The following is a 25215-nucleotide window of genomic DNA, read 5'->3' on the forward strand; positions in this document are numbered from 1 at the left end:
CTTATTATTACATTTTATTGTCTTTCCCATTCTCACACTCTGTATAAGTATTTTGCGGATTTCCGAGGAATACGAGTGGTTTGCGATGTCTTGTGGCAATTTTTGTTCCTCTTGATACCTGCTGTCATATCTCTGAGTTCAAGGAATCCATCCTGTTTGTAAAATTGAGTTCCAGTGGATGGTATTTCTTATCTAGGTAATGATTTAATCACTTCTATTGAAATGGTCTGTTTCATTTGTGCATAAAATTTCAGAATTTTTTATGTAACTCTAATAAACTTATTAAAGTAGCATAACATTTAATAATAAAGATAAAAATCACTTGCACGCGTGTGGGTCCTTTCCGTTCTAATGATAAATCTTCAAAATAAAATTTTATCTAATATATACATTTAAAATAATTGGCGATATATATAATATAATATAAAAATGCAATTACCCCAATCACAACTATTAATACTATTTTCCCAATTTTTTTTATTTTTATTTGAAGTCCATTGACGTCTAGATATACCATCAATGGTATTCTATTCTCCAGTGCACCCTATTGTTGAGAGAAATTTAAGAAACAGTTCTTAACTGTGCATTGTCTGAAGAAAGCTTAGACAGAATCAACCAACTTCAATGACTATACCAATTTCGTCATTTTTATTTCATTGGAAAACTGGAAACATTTAGATATGCCATCAATGGTCGCCTATCTCCCACTACTTTCCATTTTCGTGAGATATCGCCAGATAAAACTTTGATACTACAATTAAATTTAACAGCTGAATGGATTTCGTCAAGTCTTATTTGCTATATATTTCGGAGCTTAACATGAATTGCTAACTATTGAGAATGCTCTGATTATTGTACAAATATAGTATTTTAATTTGATGTTATGAATTGTAATTAGTTAAAAGTTGGTCGATGAATACTTGGCTATCAAAGGCAGCTAATTAAGAATTTTAATAATTCACAATTGGAAAGTCTGAATATGAATTTCATATCATTTGGTGTGATGGGGGGGGGAGGAGAGGGAGAAAGAGATCTTTAAAAGCGATGCGTAATATTATGTATTGGTATTAAGTTTAGCTGAAACTCAAATATCTGTAGCTTCAAAATTTTAGAACAATTTAATAAAAATGGCTTTTTAAAAGTCTTTTTTGTACATTAATAAAAGTATTATCTGATTTTTTTTTCTACTTTTTAATCTTTAATTTATATTTCGTTATTATAAATATTAGTTAGTCTCATAATCATTTTTTCTCAAACTTGGTACCAGCTACCAATCCTAATGTGGAATCAAAATGTAGTAAAATTAAAGGATTATGTAATTATTAAGTTCTGAAATTCTTAGTATATATTTTAATTGAGAACACACAATTGTTCAAAATTTGAAAGCTAACCCATCAAGAAACGCCTGTTAAATGAATCAAAAGTTTCCAGTTTTATAAGCATAAAGCAGATCTAATTAAAAGAAAATGTATAAAACTTGGGCATTTTGGCTAAAAATCGGGGGGGGGGGGATTCAGGTGACTTATGAAAGAGAAATTTTATCTATAACTTAATTTCCGTTTTTCCTGGGTTGAGAATGAAAAATATTACTTTATTTTGAGATTATTTTTATAAATAATGTTTCCAAAGCGTAATTTAACGAAAATTTCATAATATTAACCTTTTAATGACTATTTTCAAATTCGAAACGATGATGTAGTTTCTAATTTACCAACATATTGTTACGAATCCGTTATATTGTGTTTCTGCGGTGTAAGTGCATCGCGTAAAGCAAGATTTAGAGATTTTTAATTGTTGCTTTAAATGGTTACCACCGAACTTTGGCAACAAAAATGAAGGATCCTGAAAGTACCAAAATTATAATGATATCTCTGTTTGGATGCAAGATCTGAGATCCTTCTAGAAAATTCCACTTCCTTTTGAAGACTGTAAATGAAAAGATCTGTATTCTAAGTAGCGATTTTCTGTTTGCTTCTGTTGTAAGTTTGCACAAATGTTGTTCACTGTGTAGCACTCGGTTATGTTTTTATTACTTGTGCTTCATGTTTTATGTGGAATAAACCATCGATATCACATGATCGAGCTTACAGAACTTTTTGCATCTTAGCTCGACGGTGGATTTCTGTAATAACCTTGTTTAAATATACGAGAAATTCGAACTTATTACATTTCTAATATTTTTCCTCTGTGTATGTATCAAAAGATAAAAATTACATATGGATAAAATTTATTTGAATAATTGTTAAAAGCATGAATCAAGGTGCTCCTATCTCACAGGAATTTCACTGTATCGTGGCATAGTCATAATATCGTCATTTGAAATTTTAACTAAAATGGATCCTTGCAGAGAAATGTGATCGATTTGATCACGCTATTAACTTAGCAGAGAAGTTCACTATTTAATTTCTGTTGTCTCTTTCAAAGTCACTTTATCTCTGCCTCCGCTTTGGTCGGTTATGCGTTGCATTTCGTGAAGTCATGGAATTTGTCAAATGGAATTCGAAGGTACATTTATCTGGGTTTTCCAAATGAATAATTTCTCTTATGGGTATGATGATTAATTATTCTCGCATCTCTTGGGTTAATTAATATATCTGGTCCATTACGGTTAATGCCGGAAAATGCTTTTGCTGACAGAATCCTTGATGGATCACAGAGCTTTTAATTCTTACCGAGTAATTTGGAAATGGTCCTATGTTACCCAATGGTCCGCATTTAATCGTTACCTTTTTCAATTAATTTCGAAGGATTTACTAAATTCTTATTAAAAATATTTGCAGCTGCACTTTGATAAGAAAAATCTGTTAGTTCAGTTGTATAAATTCAATAAAAATAATTTCCCATCGAAGAATTATTTTGTATTGTTGTTAAAAAGAATTAGGCCTAGAATTTAATTAGTTCCTTGGATACTTTACTCTAATTACTCCACTACTTTTGTTGAGTAATTGGGAAAAGCGCAACATAAGATTAAATTCTTTTCCAGAAATCATATTTAATCAGAAAATAAACTTTTTTTTTCTTTAAACCTTCAGAATTTAGCTTTTGTGTTTTAAAATTAATTTTTGTTTTTCTCCTCGTCCATTACTAAATATTTAATTTTGAGAAACTAAGTAGTATAAAATGATGTTTTAAATAGTAACAAATATTTGTATTAAAAAAAGTCTACGATTTTTGAAAGTAATGGTAAACTACTGTCATTATTACAGAACAAATTACCTTTTAATGGATTAGTTATATTTTCCCGATTAAACGTGCGTTTCTTTGTTGTGAACACATCTTCTGCCTCTAGAATTCTGCTTTCATTAGTCTTGTTTCCTTTTAATTCAATTCAATGTGGAAACTTAATCTTTAAAGAAATTAAAGTTTTGTTACGTTAATATCTAGGAAGATTTTTTTAAAATAAGACAAGAAAATTTTCTAAATTTCAATAATCGTATTGAAATTTTATGGAATAGTTGATATTGCTGATGTTAAAATTGCAAGGCACATCCTTCACGAATTTCATTATTTTACTCCCCCCATTAAATACTGTATATTGTTTGCCAACGGATTCTAAAATTCTCCACCCTTCTTGCGCAATCGTTATGATGGATTTAATTCGACAAAATAAGGGCAAGAGGAAAGAAAAAAGCAAGAGGTATCTACATTTAACATTAAAGTAAATTCCAGAAATACGCACATCCTTCCGTGTCTACCCCTTTAGTGGAATGGAATAGTCGAAAACAGGTAGTCTCAGGATACTGAAACAAACAATAAAAGACCTCCCGCCCTCCCGAATATTTCTGGTAACTTCGCTGTTGTGTAAGCGGTGGCGAACTGTCAGCTGAAAAACTAGCATTGCTGCAAAAAAAAAAAAAAAATCAAGAGCATTTTAAATAAAATACAATTTTTAAAGAATTGCTTTGTTTCTGACTAATTCGAAATTTTTCACTGTAATTATCTGTCTGAAAATTGTTGACCTATGTTTTTTCTCCTAGTGACTTCTTACAAAGGAAATTATGTATTTAAAGTTGATCAGTTTCCGTTTAGATTTCATGAAACAAAATATAACCAAAAAAATAGCGTGGTGGAAAAGTGAAAAAATTCCAAATCAAGAGAGCAAAAGAACCTTGGATGAGAGAGTGGAAAAAAAGAATTGTCACACATTTGACCGTTCTCCAAATCTGGGCTGTAGCGTGGATAGCCAAATCACCGTCGAACTCGCTGAAGGAATTGAGATACTTTCGAGAGTTATTTCGTAGCAATTCATGCTTCCGTATCTCCTACTTATTGATTCATTTTCTGTCTCCTTTTATTATTTTTTTCAAATTACATTTTCATCCAAATATAAAAAAGTAGTCAAGTAAGACTTAAAAAAAAAGTAAAAGAATAAGCTTCTCAAATCTTTTTAAACATGGTATAGATCTGCAACCCACTGTATGCACTCCATTTTTATAAAATATGTGAAGGAAAACATTCATAAATTTTTGTGTTTGATCCAAAAATAAGGTTAACATGCATCATGAAACAGCAAACGACTTTCAGAGCTATAAAATATATACTAAATATTGTTTTTTTAATTCATTTTTAATGTCTTTAACGCATAGTCTGAAGTAAATTATGTACCTGATTGCTTCTGCACATAAATTTAACAGACTGACCTTCTTATTCTTTTTTTTAAACATATGCTGTTGGATAATAAAGTGAGTGTAAATTCGCGCTTTCAACACGATGAATGTTTTTTTAAAAATTTATTTGATCGCTTTTTTAAAAATTAAAATGCGTGTTCATTGAATGAAACATTTCTAATTTAAAAGTAAAAATAAATCAAGTATTGCATCATTTCGAAATTGTTTAATAGGTTTAATCATTAGAAACTATTCGACTGTAAATGGTATTTAACATTCTAGAAAAAATGTCCTCAGATTTGATGAAAAGCCAGATTTTTTAAAGGAAATAGTTTATTTAGAAGAACAAATGCACAAAAATTTGGCAGGCAGAAATGGATGATATAGATTTAACCCTTTAAAGGGCCATTTTTTTCTAGTCATATTATGTTAAAATATTTTTAGGCTTGAAATTAGAATTATAAAAGGGATTCATTTAGCTTATTAGATAAATTTAATTTGATTCATTAATTAATTGGGTTAATTAATAATTAAGTAACAAATCAAGACACATCATTTTGTCTGAGATAAAGAACTGAAATATCTAAGTTTCTGACTTACTAAAAAAATGTGTCAGAACTTATGCCAACCTACATAATTTCATACAAAGATTGACTTCCCACGGCCCTAGAAAGGGTTAAAATGAGCGGCAGTGGTTTTTCCAAAATTTCCTCACATTCTCTGTAATGAAGGTTTTTCCCACAGAACGTCTTTCATGGCATTCATGCAATACTATTAACAGTTCTCGTTAATTTAACATGTTTACTGAATCTATCTTGTGATCCTTGATTAATTTTTTGAGGACAAATCTTTGGTATGTGGTTAAAAATATCCAAAAATGGAATTCGTGTTTTAGAAGCAGCGTTTATTCCAAATGATTGAAACAAAAATTTAACACATAATGACACTGGTAGTCACAAAACCCCATGCCAAATTTGATATATTTTAAATAATTATGTTTATATGTTTCTAAAAGTACTGAGAGATGGTCAACCCCTGGTTGGATTTATTATCTCAAAATTTGAAAGATGTCTAATCTATTGATGCTAAATCTGCGCAACAAAATTTATCTATCTGACTCTCTTTGTTTTGTAGTTATCGTTGTTAAAGTATATTCGAAAAGCCGGACAGACTTCCTCTTAGCGGATTTTCCTCAAAATTTGATAGAAATATACAAATTTGGTGTAAAGATTGTATGTCAAATTTCATCCGTCTAGCTCAAAGCTTTTTTGAATTATTTTTGTCACAGAAATTTCCTAAAAAAATATTTATTTCGAATTTAGGGAAGCCTAAAATGTGACGATTCGTCAAAATTTCGATTTTTAGTGATTCCAGTATTTTCTCTAGAATTCGTATATAAAAAAGTAAAAATATTTATCAAATGTTGAAACAATATAATATTTTATCTATATACCACAGACATGCAAATAAAATCATAATATTCAAAATCTGAATCGCATGAAATGCCACAATATTATCAACATGATAGAGACGTGGCATTTTATTAGTGACTATTAAATCCAGTCCAAACGACAAAGAAAACTTAACATGTACTAGAAAATCCTTGAAAACTAGAAAAATACTATGTTTTCAAATAATTTCTAGAAAAACTTTTTTCTTGGAGTTAGGTTTTGTTTCATTAAAATATCGGTAACTAATTTGTTTTTAAATTATGAAGTAGAATATTATATAAGCAAACGTTAATTCTTATATGATGATAAAATATCAGATTCAAATAATAGTTTTTTCATCCAATATTACTAAATGCAAATCAAACAAATTTTTAAATTTTCAATTGTTAGTTTTCAAGTTAAATTTTCATTTGTTAACTTTTTTAAGAATGCCAAACGACTTTTAAAAAAATGTGTTTATTTTTTACGCCGATAACACTCTCAATACATTCATGTTTTTAAAACTGATTCTTTGAACAGAATAAAATTATTTATTTTAATCTTATATTCCTTTTAAATTCGAAAAATTCCTTTATTCCCAAATACTTTTTTTCCTTTTCCTCTTAAGTTCATTTCTATGCCTTCTTTAATATATATAATATTTGATTAAGATAAATACAATTATTTTCAATTCAAATATTGATCGCTTTTTATTGTATAATAATGCCGCTAATAAAAATGTTTTATTATGTATTGAAATAAAAAAAAAGCTGTCATCCATTCAATTCTTTTTTCGCATTTCTTTACTTGGTGAAGCGTAATTTCATTTTGAAAAGCTGTGCAGACAAGGAAGGACATTTGTTTTGAAAGAATATATATATTTCATTTTTTTAGAATAATTCATGCAAATAATCGAAAAAGATTTTTATCTTTAGGAACGAAAATGATTTAATACTTTTAAAAAGAGAGAAGAGAAAAATAAATAAATAAGTAGGAAAAACTAATAGAACTTACTAATTAAGCTTTTAAGAATCTCATTTACAAATGTTCTTAATAATTTTTGTAATTGAAAATACTTCATATATTTTGAAAATACATTTTTTCAATTATTTTTTAAAGATTTTTATAATAGTAAAATCTTATACAACAGTCAGAGGAATAAGAAATCAAACTGTATTCCATTGAATGATTTTTAAGATCTAATTAATGCTATTGACATTCTATTTCAAATTTATTGCAAAAAAGTTAAAACATTTAAAGCACCTCAAAAAGGTTTTATTTATAGAATTTGATTAGTTCATATTTCAGAATTGAGAGATTATTTATTCTTCCGAGATAGATGGGATTTTTTTCCCCTCTTTTTTTTACAAAAAAAAAAAAAAAAAATAGTTTGTAGCGGTTACATGGCTCTACTACTTTCTTTTTTGACCCAACAGATGGCGTTACCTTATTAACATCAAGATATTTCGCATGATCTATCTTGAGGGTCAATATTAGATTATATTCTAAGTGAATGTCGTGTATTTTCGTTTTCGTGTTTGTTTTGTCTTGTGAAATGTGGAACTTATAAAATAATTAAATAACTGTTCTTGAAACTTGTCTATTATTTCCATTTACCTCATAATGAAGCTATGAAGTGTCCGTCCCTCTGCAAGTTGTAATAATTTTGCATAAACATGTAACCAAAATTTAGTCTTTTTATTTTTATTTAACTCTTAAAATGCATATATTTTTACTTTACGCACAAAATTCATTATTAGAAAATATTAATTTTCATTTGCCAGTCGATGAAGGTATAAGATTTGGTAATTAATCCTTTTTCATTCGTGTACATGTAAAACTTCGATGTGCGAGATCGAAATCCCACCGGGATTGATGTAAATATTATAGTGCAGCACGAAACACTCTGAGGGAAGAAAAAAACGGAGTTATCATAAATAATTACTGAAGCAAGTCGGGCAAGCTGTTAAATATGTGATGACTTTATCTGAATTATTTACGTTACATTGTTCTTTCTGTATAAAAATAAAAGAATATTTTTGCAAAACAGCTTATCAGTAGATTAAAATGCCTTTATAAGGTTTAATCTGTTAATTTATTTATATTTTTGAAAAAAATAATTAAATGACTTTCATTAAAAAGTAACATTAACTTTATCAGAAATGGAATAAATTATCGTCTGCATTGTTTGTTTGTTTTTAACAAGATTTAAAATATACCGGATTTCACTCATTTGCCGATTGAAGAACAAAGTATGTTTTATAAAGATTTTAAAATTTGAATAGAATTAATATCTGGACATATGAATTAAAGTTTCAAAAACTCTAATACTTTATTTAATTAACTTTGTTGTTAATCTTTTGCCATTAGTTGCTTTCATTTTTTTTTTCTGTTCATCTCTTAACGTAATAATGTTTACAGTTTAACCTGTTGCCTGCAGATTCGACTTGAGATATGCATGATGGTAATGGGAGGGGGGGGGACTCTACCATGCTGACCATTAAATCTATATCTAACAAATTTGACTTCTAGATGCTTCCTAGATAGTAGACGTACTGTAAGAAAAGCTTTTTTAAAATTTTTATTAATTTGTATGTTATTTCTTAATAACTTTGGACTACATGATTGGACTATTACAATTTTTACTCTATTATAAAACAAACAATTAACTTTTCATTTATACAATATTTATTTCAGTACAGTTTTTTCTTCGAATTTTAATAAATATTGTAGAATATTTTTAGGTATATTTTGCAGCTTTAATTTACATTGTTTTAATTATAAGACTTCTACGTATCACGTCTTTAAATACATTTTTAACTCTCTCATATATGAATTATACAAAAGGGAATGTTTTGCAATCGTCAAAGAATTCGAACTCTATATTTTGACGTTTTCACACCTCCCTGATCCGATTAGTACATGTTTAGAATTATATCTATCTGTTTGCGAGCATAATTCAAAGCGTTTAGAGTTAGATAAATGAAATTTGGTATTTGGTTTCTGTACCAAATGTATAATTTCTGTCTGTCTGTCTGTCTAATCGAATATAAGTTGATGCGATTAAAAAAAAGCAAAAAGAGCTAAATTTATAATTTTAAAATTTTTCGCACTGATGTAGCATCTGAAATGTAGATTTGCGTGAAACTTGGAACCAAATCCGTCAAAGGATTGACCGTCTGTAGGTCTGGACTTTCCCCAGCATATCACGTGGTATACTCAAAAATGGGGAGACTGGAATAAATTAAATATGGTGTTTGATTTTATTATTACAATTAATACATATTCGATCTTAATTGTACTTGTTTTAATCTCACTCCAGTAGCTAAGAATAATAGTAAAAGATCACAATAATGGCCTTTCGAGTCTGTCTTTGCCAGTAGCATGCAGTTAAAAACGCTTAATTATTGCTATATTTTATTATAATACGATGCGCACAACTCTCATTCTTCTAATTCAATTCTAATAAAAGTGCACTTTAAAAAACATTTTGTTTTATTCTGTCATATAAAATATATTGTTCTATGTGGCATATAAATTGTGTCGTCATTTTGAGTCATGAAACATTTGATTTATTTGGTTTTCATCTCTAATTATCCTTTGAGTTTGCTTGATTATAGAATATGACTCTACATTAACAAGATAATCAGTCAAATGTTACAAATTTTTCTTTACAGACCAAAGTTACATTTCTATTTTCCAAATGTTTTCTTTCGTTAGAATGCGAAATTTTTCTACTGGTAATATTTTTTCGTCACAAGTGACTGCAAACATTCCTTATGATGTTCTCGCCATACTGGCAACCTATTTATCATTTTTTTCTATAATTTGTCTTCGCTTTCTCCATTTATATCATATCTTTCGACATTCTTTAATAAAATAAACGAGTGAGCGAAACATCTTGCTTTTAATAAAATGTTCCGCTCTCCGTCTATGAATTCCATTTTTTGGAATTCTAAGAAAAATGGCGTATCTTTTTGAGCGTAAATCGAAATTGTACGCCTGAATTTTTCTGAAACCAAAAGCGCATTCTTTGGTTTGAGATTATTACCATTTATTTGCAACTTTTGCTTGCAAGCTCAAGTTGGACGTCGTTTGGCGTAGAATTCAAAAGCATTTTGAATGTTGTACTGTAAAAAGTAGTGAGGCTTTTGTTTGCTCGAATGCTTTTCTGAAATTCAGCATTTAGTGGAGTTTTTGAACTTTGATAGTTTATAATTCAAACCCGAAATAGTAAGGAAAATACAAAGTTTTAGCCCATAGCTTTTGTTTTGATTAATATTTTCATTGTAATACTACTTTATGTTTAAAGTATTAAATTATATCTGCTTTATATAGGTATTAAATTCGATTTCTGAAATAAACGGCAGAAGCAGGTAAAATAACATGAGAAATGAAGATAGTAATTATTGCATTACATATAAACAGCAATTCGCTTAGTTTGTAAAAGTATTTGGATCTATTTCGAATAGTTGCATATAATTCAGGATTTCAAATAGTGGATTTCTAATATCAGAAATCGTTTTTAGATTTTCAATTCTTTTACATTATTTATTTATGCTGACTCATTTTCTATTTTCTCATATGCGAAATATAGAAAAAAAAATATTGTAAGCGTCAAAAAAATTCGAGCTTGAGATTTTGACGAATCTTTACGTTTCAGACCTCTTTCGAAAAACACATTTCTGGCATTCTGTCTGTCCATCTATCTGTATATCTGTGACAAAGACAGTTCAAAAACGCTTTGACTTAATTCCTATTCCTAGTTTTGAGCGAAATTCATTTAGAGAAAGTTTGTGTCCGATACAAGTTAACACGATAAGTGGTATCTAAAATTCAAATCTTTATTAAATTTTGAACCAGATCTGTCAGAGGGTTGGCCGTCTGTCGGTCGGTACTTTCATAAGCCTTGTCACTCAAAAACTCACTAATTTAAATCAATGAAATTCTGAAACTACTATTGTTATTTCTGTGTCAAATTTCCGTTTCAATCGAATGTGGGGGGGGGGAGTCTAAAGAATAAATTCGGTTATAGGAATTATTAACCGCATGCCAGAGTTTTAGCGCCAAAAAGCATGCCAAGGATCATGCGATGTATTCTGTAAAAATATTAAATTCACGCCATGATTCAATATTTCATAAGTATTGAACATCAATACCCTGTAAGGTTTTCTCTACCTTACTCAAGACCCGCCCGTATTTGCGGATGGGGGGGGGGATAATAAGAGAATATGCAAGAAAAGTTTGAGAAAAACAGTTCCACTGGTTATATATCTGATATATAAAAAAGAATCGCTATAGTTTGCAAAAAAAAAAAAAAAATTAGTCGTTAAAATTTTGGAATTTTTACCTTCCGAATCATTACAAGACCTAAAAGCACTTGTTTTTTTTTTTTTTTTTTTTTCTGAATTATGTATTTTTTTTAAACGCAAAATATAACAAAAAAAAAGAAGCTTGAATGAATGAAATATGGCAAATGATCTTAACGCCCAATTTGTTGATTTGTATCAAATCTGAAACAAATTCTCGATCATTAGGCCTATTTGTGGGTGCATATCTGAACGTTGGTCATTCAATAACGCTAAATTGCTCGATGTATGAATATTAGTATATGATCTTTACACCACAGTTAAATGTATGCCTAATATCTGACTGAAACCCCTGAAAAGTAAACTATTCTATCAGTATGTATATGAACACGAAAGATGAAAAACATACCAAATTTAATAAATGAAATCTGGTACGCTGTCTTGACTAAAATTGTGTATAATATCAGTTTTTGGATTCGAAGGTCAACAAGAGGAGGGTAAAATTTCATAATCTTTCGTCATAATTATATTAAAAATCATCATAATCATTCTACGAAACTAGTCACAAGATACATCGCATATTCGAATTATACGAGAAAGACGATGAAAAAACATCATTTGTTCTTATGGAATTTAGAACAAATATTAAAAGCTCAACTGCAGCTGTTAATATTATCAGACGCTGTCGATAACTAGGAATGAATGTCCGTATGTCTTAATGTACTGCGGCATAATACTATCTATTTCGAACCATCGATTTGTGTTCCCTCGCGAGAACCGGATATTAAGTTTGTATCTTCACTTCGTAATGCGTGCGAGTTCAAATGAACCGTCGTTTGGGACACAGCATCTCGAACTCGGTTATTTACGCCATTATCTTTGATCCAGCTTGCAAATTATGTTCACACGGATTGATCGTAATTTGTAAGCTCAATCGATTGCCGCTGGTAGCTTATCACTTAGATTTGCTCATTTGTTTACCAAAGAATAATAAATAGATTAAATAGTTTTCTCTAAAGTTTTAGTTTTAGTGACAGTTTCGTTACATTTAATGAATAAACTATGTTTCCTGGTATAGAAAAGATTATGCTTAATATTGCCATTTCTATTATATGAAAATATTACAAGTGACTCGATAAGTTTGGTTTGCTTGCTTTCAAGTTGCCATTTACAAAACTAAATGAAATTTTTCGTCATTCTTTAAAAATTATTAATTCTGAAAATAAAATGAAGTTTCGGTGGCTTTGAATAATCTGTTTTAACAGCTTATAATTTTTGCAAAAATCTACGAGGCTTAAATATTGTTTCAAGCAACTGAATCTCATTTTAATAAAAATATAAATTTACAAACGATAACCAGCGGGAATGGTTTCCTCGAAACTTTCTCTCCTATTCTCTAATAAAAGTGTTATCCCAGATAACGCCTAGCAGGGCATTACTATATTTACCTTTGAAATATTAACCTTTGGCGTGAATTTAGCATTTTTACTGAATCTATCATGTAATCTTTGGCTAGTTATTTGGCGATTAATCCCTGGCATACAGTTAATAGTATCCAAAAATCGAATTTGCATGTTTGTCGTGTTTTTCTCAAACGATTGAAACAAAAATTTGACACAGAATTACAATTTGTGTCACGAAATCCCATACCAAATTTAATATATTGAAATCATTGCGTCTTTTAGTATCACGTTTACATGTTTCTGAAAGAACAGACCGATAGACAATCAATCCCTTGATGGATTTGGCTCAAAATTTGAAAAGGGATCTTGACTACAGGTGTTAATTCTGTGTAGCGAATTTTGTCTATCTAGCTCTCGTTGTTTTGTAGTTATTGTGTTAAATTATATTCAAACATCCAGACAGACAGACTTCTTCTGGGCGGGTTTTCCTCAACATTTGACAGAAATCTACAAATTTTGTATAATAACCGTATACCAAATTACATCCGTTTAGATTAAAGCGTTTTTGAGTTATCTTCGTCACAGACAGACAGATGGACATTTTCCAAAAATGTGTATTTTGAACTGAAAGTGGTCTAAAATGTAAAAATAATTCAAATTCCTGAGTTCTCGAAAAATAATTCAAAATCGAGATTACTATATACTGCATATATGAGAAAGAATGTTATATAATGTACTATTTCATATAAACGCATTTTTACATTAAAAAAAATTAAATATATTTTTATTTCCGCGCATGTAACATTTTCACCACATAATCTCGACATTTGATTTGATATGTTAGAATCCTTTTTGTTACCAGGATATGTTGTAAAATATTACAAATTTTGCTCACGAGTGTTATAGTTAACATCAACGTAATGGAATTATCCCCTTTCTGGGTTGTTTGTTTGTTTGTTTCTTATGGCACTTGCCACTGACAAGCCCGCTGTTACGAAGACAGCGATTTAAGCCTGAGGGGGACGTCTCTTATTTTTTATAGCAGCGCCAACTAGGGCCAAGAGTACGACTTTGCTACTCACGCATCACTCATTCGCTTGCACAACCCCTTTTTACAGGAGGGCACATTCACACATCTCACAGATAGAACAACAGAAGAACAACCATGTCCAAACCGAGACTCGAACCCGGGACGTCCAGATCACGGGGAAGACGCGCTACCCCTATGCCAGGACGCCGGCCCCTTTCTGTCGTCACAAAAAAAATATATCATTGGATATTATGAGGAAGGTTTTACTCCCCCGTTACGAGTGACTCATACTCCCTTTGGACATGCTAAAAAAGTAAGGTCATCGAAAAGAAGATAATCTGACACATTGCTGTACCCACATGGAGAGCACAAAACCAACTACTGAACCAGTGGTTTCTCATCGGCATGTCCAATGTACTCCCCAGTCAGATAAGTATTAAAGCTTAAGAGAAGTTTGCTCTAGTACAACTCCCTCCCCTTGAAATTGCTTCACTCTGATTAATCATCAAATAACTGTAGGAAATCCAACATCGCCACGCGAAAACCCGATAAAGTAAAGCCCTTCCCTCTACTGTTTTCACTCCTTGAAAGATCACCCCACCATCCAACTTGGTGGCGTCGCAAATTGACCGATTCCTGTTTCCTAGCTTCTTCACTAGAATCCCATCTTGGTACCTAGCTCATTATTCGTATCGACATTCTTAAAGCTGATTGTAGTCCAAGCGATGGATGGAAGTGATTTTATTAAAAGAATTATTATAGGCATTGAAGCAAATATTTATTACAAGATACCTGAAACGAAACGACAATCACTGGATTGACGGAATACTGGTTTTTCGAAAGCAAAGCCACCTCTTTCTTGAAGAAAAATCACGTGTTCTGCGTTTTGGGACTGTCAAGGAACTTTGTTAGTGAACTGTATCGAACGAGGAACAATAATAAACGTTACAGCTTATTGTGAGGTATTGTAGAAATTATGTACACGGGGCAAAACATAAGTCGCGAGATATTGATTTCTGTTATTGTATTCGTAGATGACATATGTTCAATTTCATACCGCACACGTAAAAATGACATTCCTTCCATTGACATTGAAAACAATTCTGTAACCCTCCTTACTGTTCTGACCTAACACCATCCGATTTCCATTTGTTTTCTCGTCTCAAGAAATGTCTTGCCATCCAGTACTTTGCAAGTAATGATGAGATCAAGGTAAACGTCCCAAGCTGGTACAGGACGCAGGGAGCCGAATTCTATGAAACGAATATGTTGCGATTATTGACAAGATATGACATATGCCTTAATTGGCTGTTGAATATTCGAAACGTTGCTTAAGATGTGTAGAGTTTTCACTGTAAGGAAATAGAAATGGAACCATGTTCTGTTTTTTTTAATGCCCTAAATATACTTACTTTCTGCATGAGCTTTGTAGATAGACAAAATAATTATAGATAATATGCAATAATACTTTAATGTAATTACTATTATGGAAGAAGGGTTCTTGGTCCTAAAATATTTTGGCTCTAAAATATCAAGAAATGAGTGAGAAATTGGTTGCAAAATTTTATCATTTCAAGCTTGAGTGTGTGTGTGTGTGTATATATATATATAAATTTATGCAGATCCATCATATTCAGATAATTGCATAAAGCCTATTATGGGTCGATGGGAAGCAATTATAGTTTCTGTCCATAAGGTGGTAACAATTAAATTACAAACAAACCAAAATACTATATCCGCTATACTTAAACCCATGGGTGGTAGTTAAGGTGGTTACATAGCTTAACTCGCCTAGCATGAGATGTCTTTAATTGCATAGTTTTGCATAAGGAAATATATAAAAGGTTGAACACAGTAACAATATAACGATTTAAAAATGAATAAAAGTTTAAAAGTTTTTACGTAGATAGTAGTCCCATTATTACAAAACATTACAATATCGAAATATATATATATAAAAAAAAGTAATCGATCTTCTAAATGACGGCGTCTAAGATTTTAACATGAAAATTGGCTGAAAAAACAATACAAATGTTTTAAAATCTCTTTAAACCAAATCTCCTGTTTAGCAGGTCAGGACATTGCAGCTCGCGCTACTGATTTTAAAAACTTTCATTATTTTGTAGATAGCCTCTAAATTTATAATTAAATTCTCGAGCCGCACTTTTCTGTTGTGAATAAGTTTTTTTTTTTTTTTTTTTTTGAGATAGTAATCCTTAATACATATGCATTCAATATATAATGGTCCACTTCGCCTGTACAAGCTTCAGTATGTAGAAATGGTGCTTTTATATACTTTCTTAGGAATTTTTACTTTAACACATAATTAAGGACAATTTTTTCATAATAAAAAAAGATACCTGCTCTTGTTTGGAAACATAATAAATCTATTCGTTTTTTTTAACCTCTTATACGAGGTTATTTCATAAATAATGCACCCTCTCGAACGCATAAATCAATAAGAAATTCTCATCGGACCAATATTAACTGGTGCATAAAAATTCAGTGCCGCACTGCCGTTCTGAGTAGCGCATAAACATTTTGATAAGTTGCCTTACTTGGTGCAGGGAAATGTCACAATATTTTTCACGCGATTTTGCTTCCAAGTAATAACCCTTGCTTCGCTTTATTGCTCGTTCTGTCTTACCATGCCATTTCCCGAATATTTTGAAAACTCTGCAAGTCAGAAACGTGAATAGAGTTCACTGCAGAATATTTATTTACCAGATAGCGTACTTGAAGTGATCGAGCTTTTTATGCATCCTTTGTCTCCCCTTATACTTTTATTGCCGGGAGGGTATTATGCATAGTTTCGCTGAGCTTTGCATAAAATATGAACTCTGTGCCATTTTTTTGAAAGTATTTCCGTGCAGAGCATCTTCTGTATTCATTGGTGTGTCAAAAATTTTATTTTCATAAGGTGGTAACTTTTTTTTTTGTTGTTGTTGTTATTTTACAAAACCCTTCCGGCTGGTTATAAAAGTTGTTATTCTCTTCTAAAGCCTGAATAACGAGCGTGGGAGAATGTTTGTCTTTGACATTTAGATACGGTTGCAGTTAAATAATTAAACGCATGAACGTGATGCATTATTTAAATGGAAAATATCGAACCTCTGCTACCTTTTCACCTGAGGAAAAATCGTCTTTGGATTTAATTTTGTTATTCTTTTTATAACATATGGAGAAAAAAAAATTTCGTTGCAGTTCCGTTGCATTTATTTATTTCATTATGCTACACGAAATAGTATTTCACATTTATTTTTCAATATAACACTGCATTTTTCCTTTAGTATTGTATAATACTGTACAAGGTTCTGACCTTGCAAGACTATTAAAAAACAAAAACAAATTACAACCTTGTTGTTCATTGGACATCAAAAATTACAGATGAAAGTTTAAATTCAAAACAGTTATAAGTACTCAGTGTAAAAGCCCTTTCAAAAATACGAATACGATAACTCATCCGACACTTTTTTCTGCATGTCTGGTTGGAAGTTTTGAAAGACTGCAGATATATGTTTATGACGATAGTCGATCCCCCCCCCCCTTCTATTAAGGCTACATTAAATAGTAGATGCTTATTTCATCGCTACCAACTAGCGTTGACAAATATCAGACACGTGTATTTAAAACCTTACAAAGCACCGCACCAAATATGTTGATGGAAAAAATGTACCACTTCTGATCGAATATCGTACCGCCATGATATCTTTTCATGTTTTTGGTGACGCTCACATTGAAAGTTTATAACTGTGCTAAATGTGCTGAATTTAAAGTTTTAATTGTTATTTTTGATTTCCGATGATTATATTTTTTGTTTTTTTAATAGTCCATCAAATTTGAGATAATCATTTATAATCGCACTGTATTTCAAATTACTTAAATATATTTGTGGATTTGAGATAGTGAAGTATCTGAATAAATTTCTGTATGCTCTTCAATATGTTCCCCTATATTTTAAAATTATTATTTATTTACGATGATAAAATAGTTGCTGCTTCGAACCTTATATTTCACTTACGTACTTAGTATTTCAAAAACGTATTAAATCGCAAAATCTTGATAGTTTGCATAAGTGTCGCCTTTCATCAGTTTGAGTTTATTGCTTTTAATTTATTTAAAAAAGAATTTTGACCCTTGTGACCTTGATTTAGTTGAAGGTTAGTTCTTGATTGTCACATCGATCTTTTTCATTGAAATTATGAAACCATACTAATCAAATTGCTTTTGATTCGCCGTATAAAAATACATTTCAAAAACTGTGTGCATATTGTGACCAAAATAAATGAATGTGCAAATTTTTATTTCAGTTACATTTTTCTCTTTCAACTAAATATAAGCATTTTAATATCAAAATACATTTTTTAAATGTTTCGATATGTGTGAACGTATTTTTAGGGTTAGCATTTCATTATGTAACAGAATAATTACTTTTCTTATTTTAACGTCAATAATTAGGACAGTGATTGACTTCGTGGTCTTATCGATGCCTTCGTGAGCCTGAAATCCATCGAGAATCATAGATATAATCTTGTAATGCTTAGTAAAAAAAGAAAAAGAAAAAGTAATTCATGTATTGTCTGTCATAGACAGCACATGAACCTGCGATTATAGATATAAAATCCTTCCAAAATCAACGGTACATTGATTCATCTAACCCTAACCTTGATTCAATAATTAATATTTTCAAATTTATTATCTTTTGAATTCTTCATACTCTTTTATTTTAACATTTCAACTGAGGGAAGAGCGCTACAAAACGAGTCAAAAATTCAAAAACCTATTCTAACTTAAACTGGTCTCACCGAATTTCAATTTATTTTTAGTGAACCATAACTGCTTTTTTTATTATTATTATCAGAAAAATTTTTCGAAGCACATTTTTTTTCTGTTTTTTTTCAATCATTTTATCCTTATTTATATTTTAGTTCTGGATTGCATCATCTTATTTTTATAATCTCTGGCCTCATGCTACTCCTACAGGCGTGCGGGAAAACTGAAGAAACCCACTATTCTTCCTTAAGTGTTATGATGCAAATTCGCGCTATCTCTGGAATCTGGCTTTGCTATCCATCCCCTAAATCGATTATTACTCCTCACTTGCAGGGGTGCACCACCACTGCTACATTTTCTTCCTTTTGAACTACCCCCTTAGATGTGCGATCTGAGTAAATGAGGCGAGCCGTAGCGACTTCCTACTCCCTGGCAATTTGTTGGAGTAAAAATGGCAAGAAAATTCCATTCCGGAATAGAGAGAAGAGTAAGTAAGTTTATTGAAGCGAGAACCGCGCAACATATTTTCAGAATGCCAGAATGCGAAATCTAGAACAAGTGAAATGAACGCGCCCCGGTTCGCTTGGATATGCAATGGAAACGGTTTATGAGAAAACGAGTTCTGGATGGAGCATTTGCGAGATTCTTGGCGGAAATGAATGCTTTGTTTGAGATTAGATTTCCGCGCGCGTGCTGTCCATTTATGTAAACGATGTTGCGTTTTCTTTCCCGTAATAAGTTTGGGCAGAAATTTATTCTTTCTGTTATTAGATTCTTGGTTCTTAAATAATTTTATTTAGTTACAAATATGTAAGCCCCATTTTATAATGCAAATAATATGGTAATGTATCTTTTTTGCTTGTTGTTATATCTTTAATTTAGCAGGATGAGAGAAAAGTGCACACGTAACGTGTTTGGTTTATTTAGTTGATAATCTATATTTTGAGTAGAGCTGCAATATAATGCCTAAAAATGTTATGGGAATTGGAATTGTAGTTTTTTTGAGGGAGGGGGGAAATAAGATATGATATCATATGATTTTTTTAAGATATATGATTTTTTTAACCTCGATAATTTTTTTAAAGAATATTTTTACAGGTAGCTTGACCCTTTGAATCGGGGTTTATTTCATTCATAACCTATTTTCTCAACTTTTTTTTTTTTTTTCACTCCGTCTCTTTCTGAAATCTGTATATACGTTGGAAACAAAATAATGGTTGAGAATAGCTTTCATTAAACATATTTATAAAATTTATTATATTAATATTATATATTATTATTATTTTATTATATTATATTAATTATTATTTATTTATAAAATTTTAAACATTTTTTTATCAGAAGAAAGACGCGTTATATCAATTTAGAAGTTTTTCTCAACTGATATCACGCTGGCATTTGACGATTCCCTTTTAAAGCTGCGACCCATTCTATAATAATGTCTATTTCGTTTGTCTTGACCTTTTTTTAATTTCCAACATTAATAACTCGCGTGGCAGTGACAAGATTCTTGTGACTCCAGTGACAAGATTCTTCGATATGGAATCGAAGTGTTGCTGGCTCTGGACTTGTTTTCACTAATGAATCACTTGATACGAGGGTCCAGTGCATGTAAAAAAATTTTTTCGAGGAGGAGGAGGGGTGCAGTTCACGTGCACGTGACTCCACATGTACGTGACTCCACTAAAAAAAAATTATACTTCATCTCTTAATCAAATAGTTGAATGCAACTTACGTAATTGCCTATTACGGTCTAGTGGCTTTCTTGGTTTCAAAACTAGAAGGTCTTGTGTATCAGACATGATTCCATTAAAAATCCCCCATGTACGCAAGCCTAGTGCACGCTTTAGTGGAAGAGGGCTTTAACCCGATACATAGTGTTTTAAATTATTAGATAGGTCGCGACTAAGTTGTTGTTTTGGTCTTCTGACTTTGATTTAAATCAAGATCCTTTTCCAAAATAAACCTGGTTTAATTTCAGATCATCATATTAGTTTAATAAGATTAATGCAACATATATAATGTTGTTGCCATGGTGGTATAAATATGTGCAATACCAAGAAAACTTATAAATCGATGGTAATACCTAGAATTTTATTTTAAAAAGATTGACTATGGAACAAAATTAGTTAAATGTAAGATTTTTGAGAAGTAGTATCATCATATAACTGGCCATATTTTATAACCATAAATCTCTAGATTTCTCATGTTTTGTCTTCCCATGTTGTTATCAATAATTATATGCTTCGTGTAATGTACCATTTTTAAATTTCAATATTTTCTTTCCTTTTGCAGTTGGATGCCTACGCGTTAAACGACCCTGTTTACACGCATTCAGAGCTGTATCTCAATGCAACGAGAACGACCAGTTTTACGTGCAAAGCAACCAACTCACTGATTAGTCTCAATTCATCTTTAGTGACGGATAGTAAGCAATTCCAACTGTATGTCATGCCAAAGGATGGTAAGAAAGCTTTATATATATTTCTTCAAATTACAATTCTGGATAAAAGAACTGTTGATAAAATATTGTGTATTTCTCAATTAATTGGAATTCTTTTGATTGTCAGTGACTTTCGTGTTGGATAAAAATGAGTTATCCAATTGTAGTTGGCTGATTAATCAGTTTGAAAGGTGTGCTCACAGTTAGAAAATTTCATGCGAAATTCGAACTTAATGTTTTGTCTTGGTTGCTGTTTTATCTGCTTTATTTTTGGAGATTCTAAGATGTTTTAGCTTGACTATTATTTTTATATGCAAGTTAAGCAGCAATTATTAATAAAATTGTCGTATGTAATATGGTCTGGAATTTTAAGTACCTTCAAAGAAAATCGGATGTGAAATCTTTCTGATTATAAAAATGTATCGTAATTGCATAATCTTCCAAAAGACACCTGAAATTTGGTATTAAATTACAAAAAAAATAGTAGCTGTTGAGGTTTTAATTACTAGAACTCCTTTCCTCCTTTAAAAAAAATTCTTTAAATATTATCATTACAGATGAACTAACAGTATTCGCTTTCATAAACACTTCCTGATAAAAATATAAGCTCATTATAAAAACTCATTTTTATTCAAAGTCGCTTAAAACATAAATTAATGAGATGGCAAAACTACAGGACAAACATCACTAGAAAATACCATAAAAAGATTGGCAGTGTTTTTTCTGTATCATAATTTATTTCGTCCGACTCTACTATATAAACAAATAGGTATCCTTAAAAGTATCTGAAAATGGATGATGGTGTCTGATGCAACATAAAACAGTTAATATCGAAATATCTTGAACCTAATCATTCTACGACACAATTCTACCTAATCATTCACGACAGATTTCATATACTGTTATCATGTCATTTAAAAATATTATATCATTGTCATAACTTTCTGTATTAACCCGCGATTTCCACGGGCAATGTAGAAGTAGCAAAATGTGAGCAACCCGCGATTTCCGCAGGGATACATTTTTCCGTCTATATAGCCGCACAACCCGCTCTTTTCCCGTTCATGGTTTCATTTCAGCTTTTTTGGTTTCATTCAGATCTGGGTTAAAAGATAGGGTTAGTTGTCCATGGTTCTGCGAAATATACAAGCATGTTTTGCAGCATTTTGAGGGCTCTTTTCAAGGCCCAAAGATGTTTGGCTGGAAACCTTTCTCAATTTTTGAACCTATTTTGATAAAAAATTACTCAGCGAGAGGGTTAACTCTATTTTAGGTTCTAGAAAACATATATTACTCTCCCTTAGTATTTAATACTCAAGAATATGTTCTAATTGTTCTTAATATGCACAAGGTGTTAAAGAAAATCTTGTGTAATATTTGGTACGATTTTCTCTTGTCTCTTTGTGTTCTCTACTATAATCTTAAAATTGAAATCTGCCGAAGAAGATACTTACGACTGGATTGAATGAATGTTTTTAATAACACGCCCGCTACTATCGATAGATGACATACAGTAAGATTATGGCTTGTAGAACTTAGTGGTTTCTTCTTGGCGATTGTTAAATCATTTATCGCCAAAGAAGATCCTAACTCAGATTGTTGAATATGAATAATGCTTACAAATTCTCTTGTCGAGATGGTATTACTAGTGAAATACGCAACTTTATAATACTCAACTTGGTGCATGAAATACTTCTTTGTTTACTCAACATTCAAAAGTAAACCCATTTGATTCCTATTCAGGGTTTTCAATGACGAAGAGTGCTTTAAATGCAATTTCATACATTTGTAAGAAATCGATTTAAAGTTGGCATCTGCGTTCCATTGGGATCACATATTTTATACTGAAAAATGGAGCATCCAATTTTTTGATGATTCGAGAAAGGGACTTTAACTTTCATTGGAGAAAAATCCTAACAATCTGTTTTCTGGATTTACTAGTGACCATCTTTTATACCAATTCTTTGAGAAAGGGAAATGAACTTTCACACTTACAAGAAATGCATTGCAATGCATTGTTCTTCTGGATATTTTCTTACTGAAAGACGACATGGCAAATTTTTGTAATTCTTGGACTTCATTAAAATTTATGGACTTGGTGTAGCTGAATTAACCTAATAAGTTAAGAAGCACCGCCATTTTTTTGGAGGGGGGGGAGGCAAAGCATATTTTAGTTTATTGTAAGGGGAATAGATTCGTATTGATTTACATTGTTGATGAATTTGGCGCTTTGTAAAACGAATTCCTAATCTCTTTTTAATTGGTTAACTGTTGTGACGTGTGTACTCGTCATGGAAAAAGACAACATTTTGCGTTATGACGAGTTTATTCGTCTTTAATAATAAACAGTGACAACTTGCAGTTTAAATTACAATTTTAATAAAAAAAAAAACTCAAACATATTTGTAAATTTCAAGATGTTTAAAATATTTTGAGGCCTAGTTGACATCAAAGGAACAAATAAAAGATTATCATGCGTTGTACCATGCTTTGTTCGATACCATTCTCTAACAGCAAATTAAAATAACAAATTAATTTTTTTATGTTTCTTTCCGTTCATATGCTAAAAATGTAAGTTAGTTTAAGTAAATAAATAAATGCGATTGTTGAAATAAAAAAAAATGATTTCATTACAACATAATTTCATATTGCACATACTCTGTGTTTGACAAGTATACTCGTCATCGCTAAATTTTTGGAACGCAATTTAGATACGCATTTTCCGAAGAGGTCGAAACAGTTAACTGATTATCTTTCCTTTGAAGAATTTTGAAAACCACCTCCCCCTCCTTTAAGATTTCTTATAGTACGTTGTGAAAAACTGTAATTGTAATGAAAGCCAGCTCATTTAATATCCCATAATATCAACTAACATTCTATAATCCATTTTATTGAAAGTGTTAATGATAAAATTGTGTATGTCCAACATTGCCTTTCAACGTTCTTTTTATTATTTGCTGCTACTTAAGTGCATCAGTTTTAAAAACTCCACTTTTAAGCCATTTATTTACAGTCGGGGAAAAACTACTTTTCTGGAGAAAACTTAGAATTCGGGCATCTATTCTCACGGGACATCAAGTGTTTTACTTAACATGAAAGGCATTTGAATATTTAACGAATCAAATCAGGTATTTCTCGGAGGACGCTGGTACTCATTAGGGTTAAATCTTTCGAAACAGCCGAGGCAGACTTCCGATGGGTTTGTCACTAATTGTCCCCCCGAAAAACTCAGTTTAGATAAGGTTAGTCCTTTTCCTGAAAGTAATTAAACGGTTCTAATTTCCATTGCGAAATTTGAGTTCTTAATGGCTCTTAAACTTCCGTTAATGCTTGATTTTTCTTTTCTCGCCAATTGTCGAATAATTTCTGGAGAAATCAACTTGAGATTTGGCATTTGAAATAACTATCAAATCCTTTCCCATTAGATTTGTTTTGGGAGTAAAGATGCATGCTAAATTCTCCTAATGACAGCGATTTTCCGAGTCATAATGATGTGGAGATAAACTGAAACCGATTAGGAGCTGTAAAATTTCTGTTCATTTAGAAATTGGCTTTTAATTTGCCCATTCGTTCTCTTGTTTAGTTGTTTACTTTGCTCAAATGTTTAACTTCTCAGTTTGCTGTGTTAATTTATTATTAATTGCTTTGAATGTATGAATGTTTGAATGCTAGATTGAGCAATTTTTATTTCTGTGAATTCTTTTGATACTGTTAATGAGCGATTATTGTTTCCGTAAGTTTTTGAATTTTATGGGGGGGGGATAAAAAAGTGATTCTCTGAAAGTTGTGATAAGCATAAAAATTTCAACAAATAAATTTGCACATTCTCTCTATAATCTTTATTATAACATTCGGTTTTTAAGTGTTCTGCTAGCCTTAATAGTCTTTGAAAATTGCTTTTCAGTTAAAAACTAATTTTCTTCCAAACTCTCTGCATTAGTAGACAGTAAAATTAGTCAACCTTAAGGATTTAAGCTTTTTATAAAAAAATTACTATTTTCATGTTATTTTTAGTCTTTAGTTGGTGAGTTGAGAACAGAATTGCGCCAATCCATATTTATTAAACAGAAATAAGTGTAAGCTCAAAATGATAAACATGATTGCTTTCAAAATTAGAGTTATTTTAGCTTGCAATATTCATAAGCAGCATTTGCCTAATGGTTAATCTTAGCATTTATATAATAATAGCCAACCGTTAACTGATAGCAATTTTTAATCTG

The 25215-nt window shown here is 30.9% G+C and overlaps 1 protein-coding gene across 2 annotated transcripts in view; it reads left to right on the forward strand.

The window, feature by feature from the left end:
- LOC129963188 (tyrosine-protein kinase transmembrane receptor Ror2-like) overlaps positions 1-25215 on the forward strand; it is a 235871-nt gene that overhangs the window by 185678 nt on the left and 24978 nt on the right. For both annotated transcript variants that reach the window (XM_056077350.1, XM_056077351.1), the window contains exon 4: positions 20848-21016. In XM_056077350.1, coding sequence (XP_055933325.1) covers positions 20848-21016 — 169 coding nt within the window. The remainder of the gene's footprint in view (positions 1-20847; positions 21017-25215) is intronic.

This window comes from Argiope bruennichi, chromosome 3, assembly GCF_947563725.1.
Source record: "Argiope bruennichi chromosome 3, qqArgBrue1.1, whole genome shotgun sequence".
Lineage (NCBI taxonomy): Eukaryota > Metazoa > Arthropoda > Arachnida > Araneae > Araneidae > Argiope > Argiope bruennichi.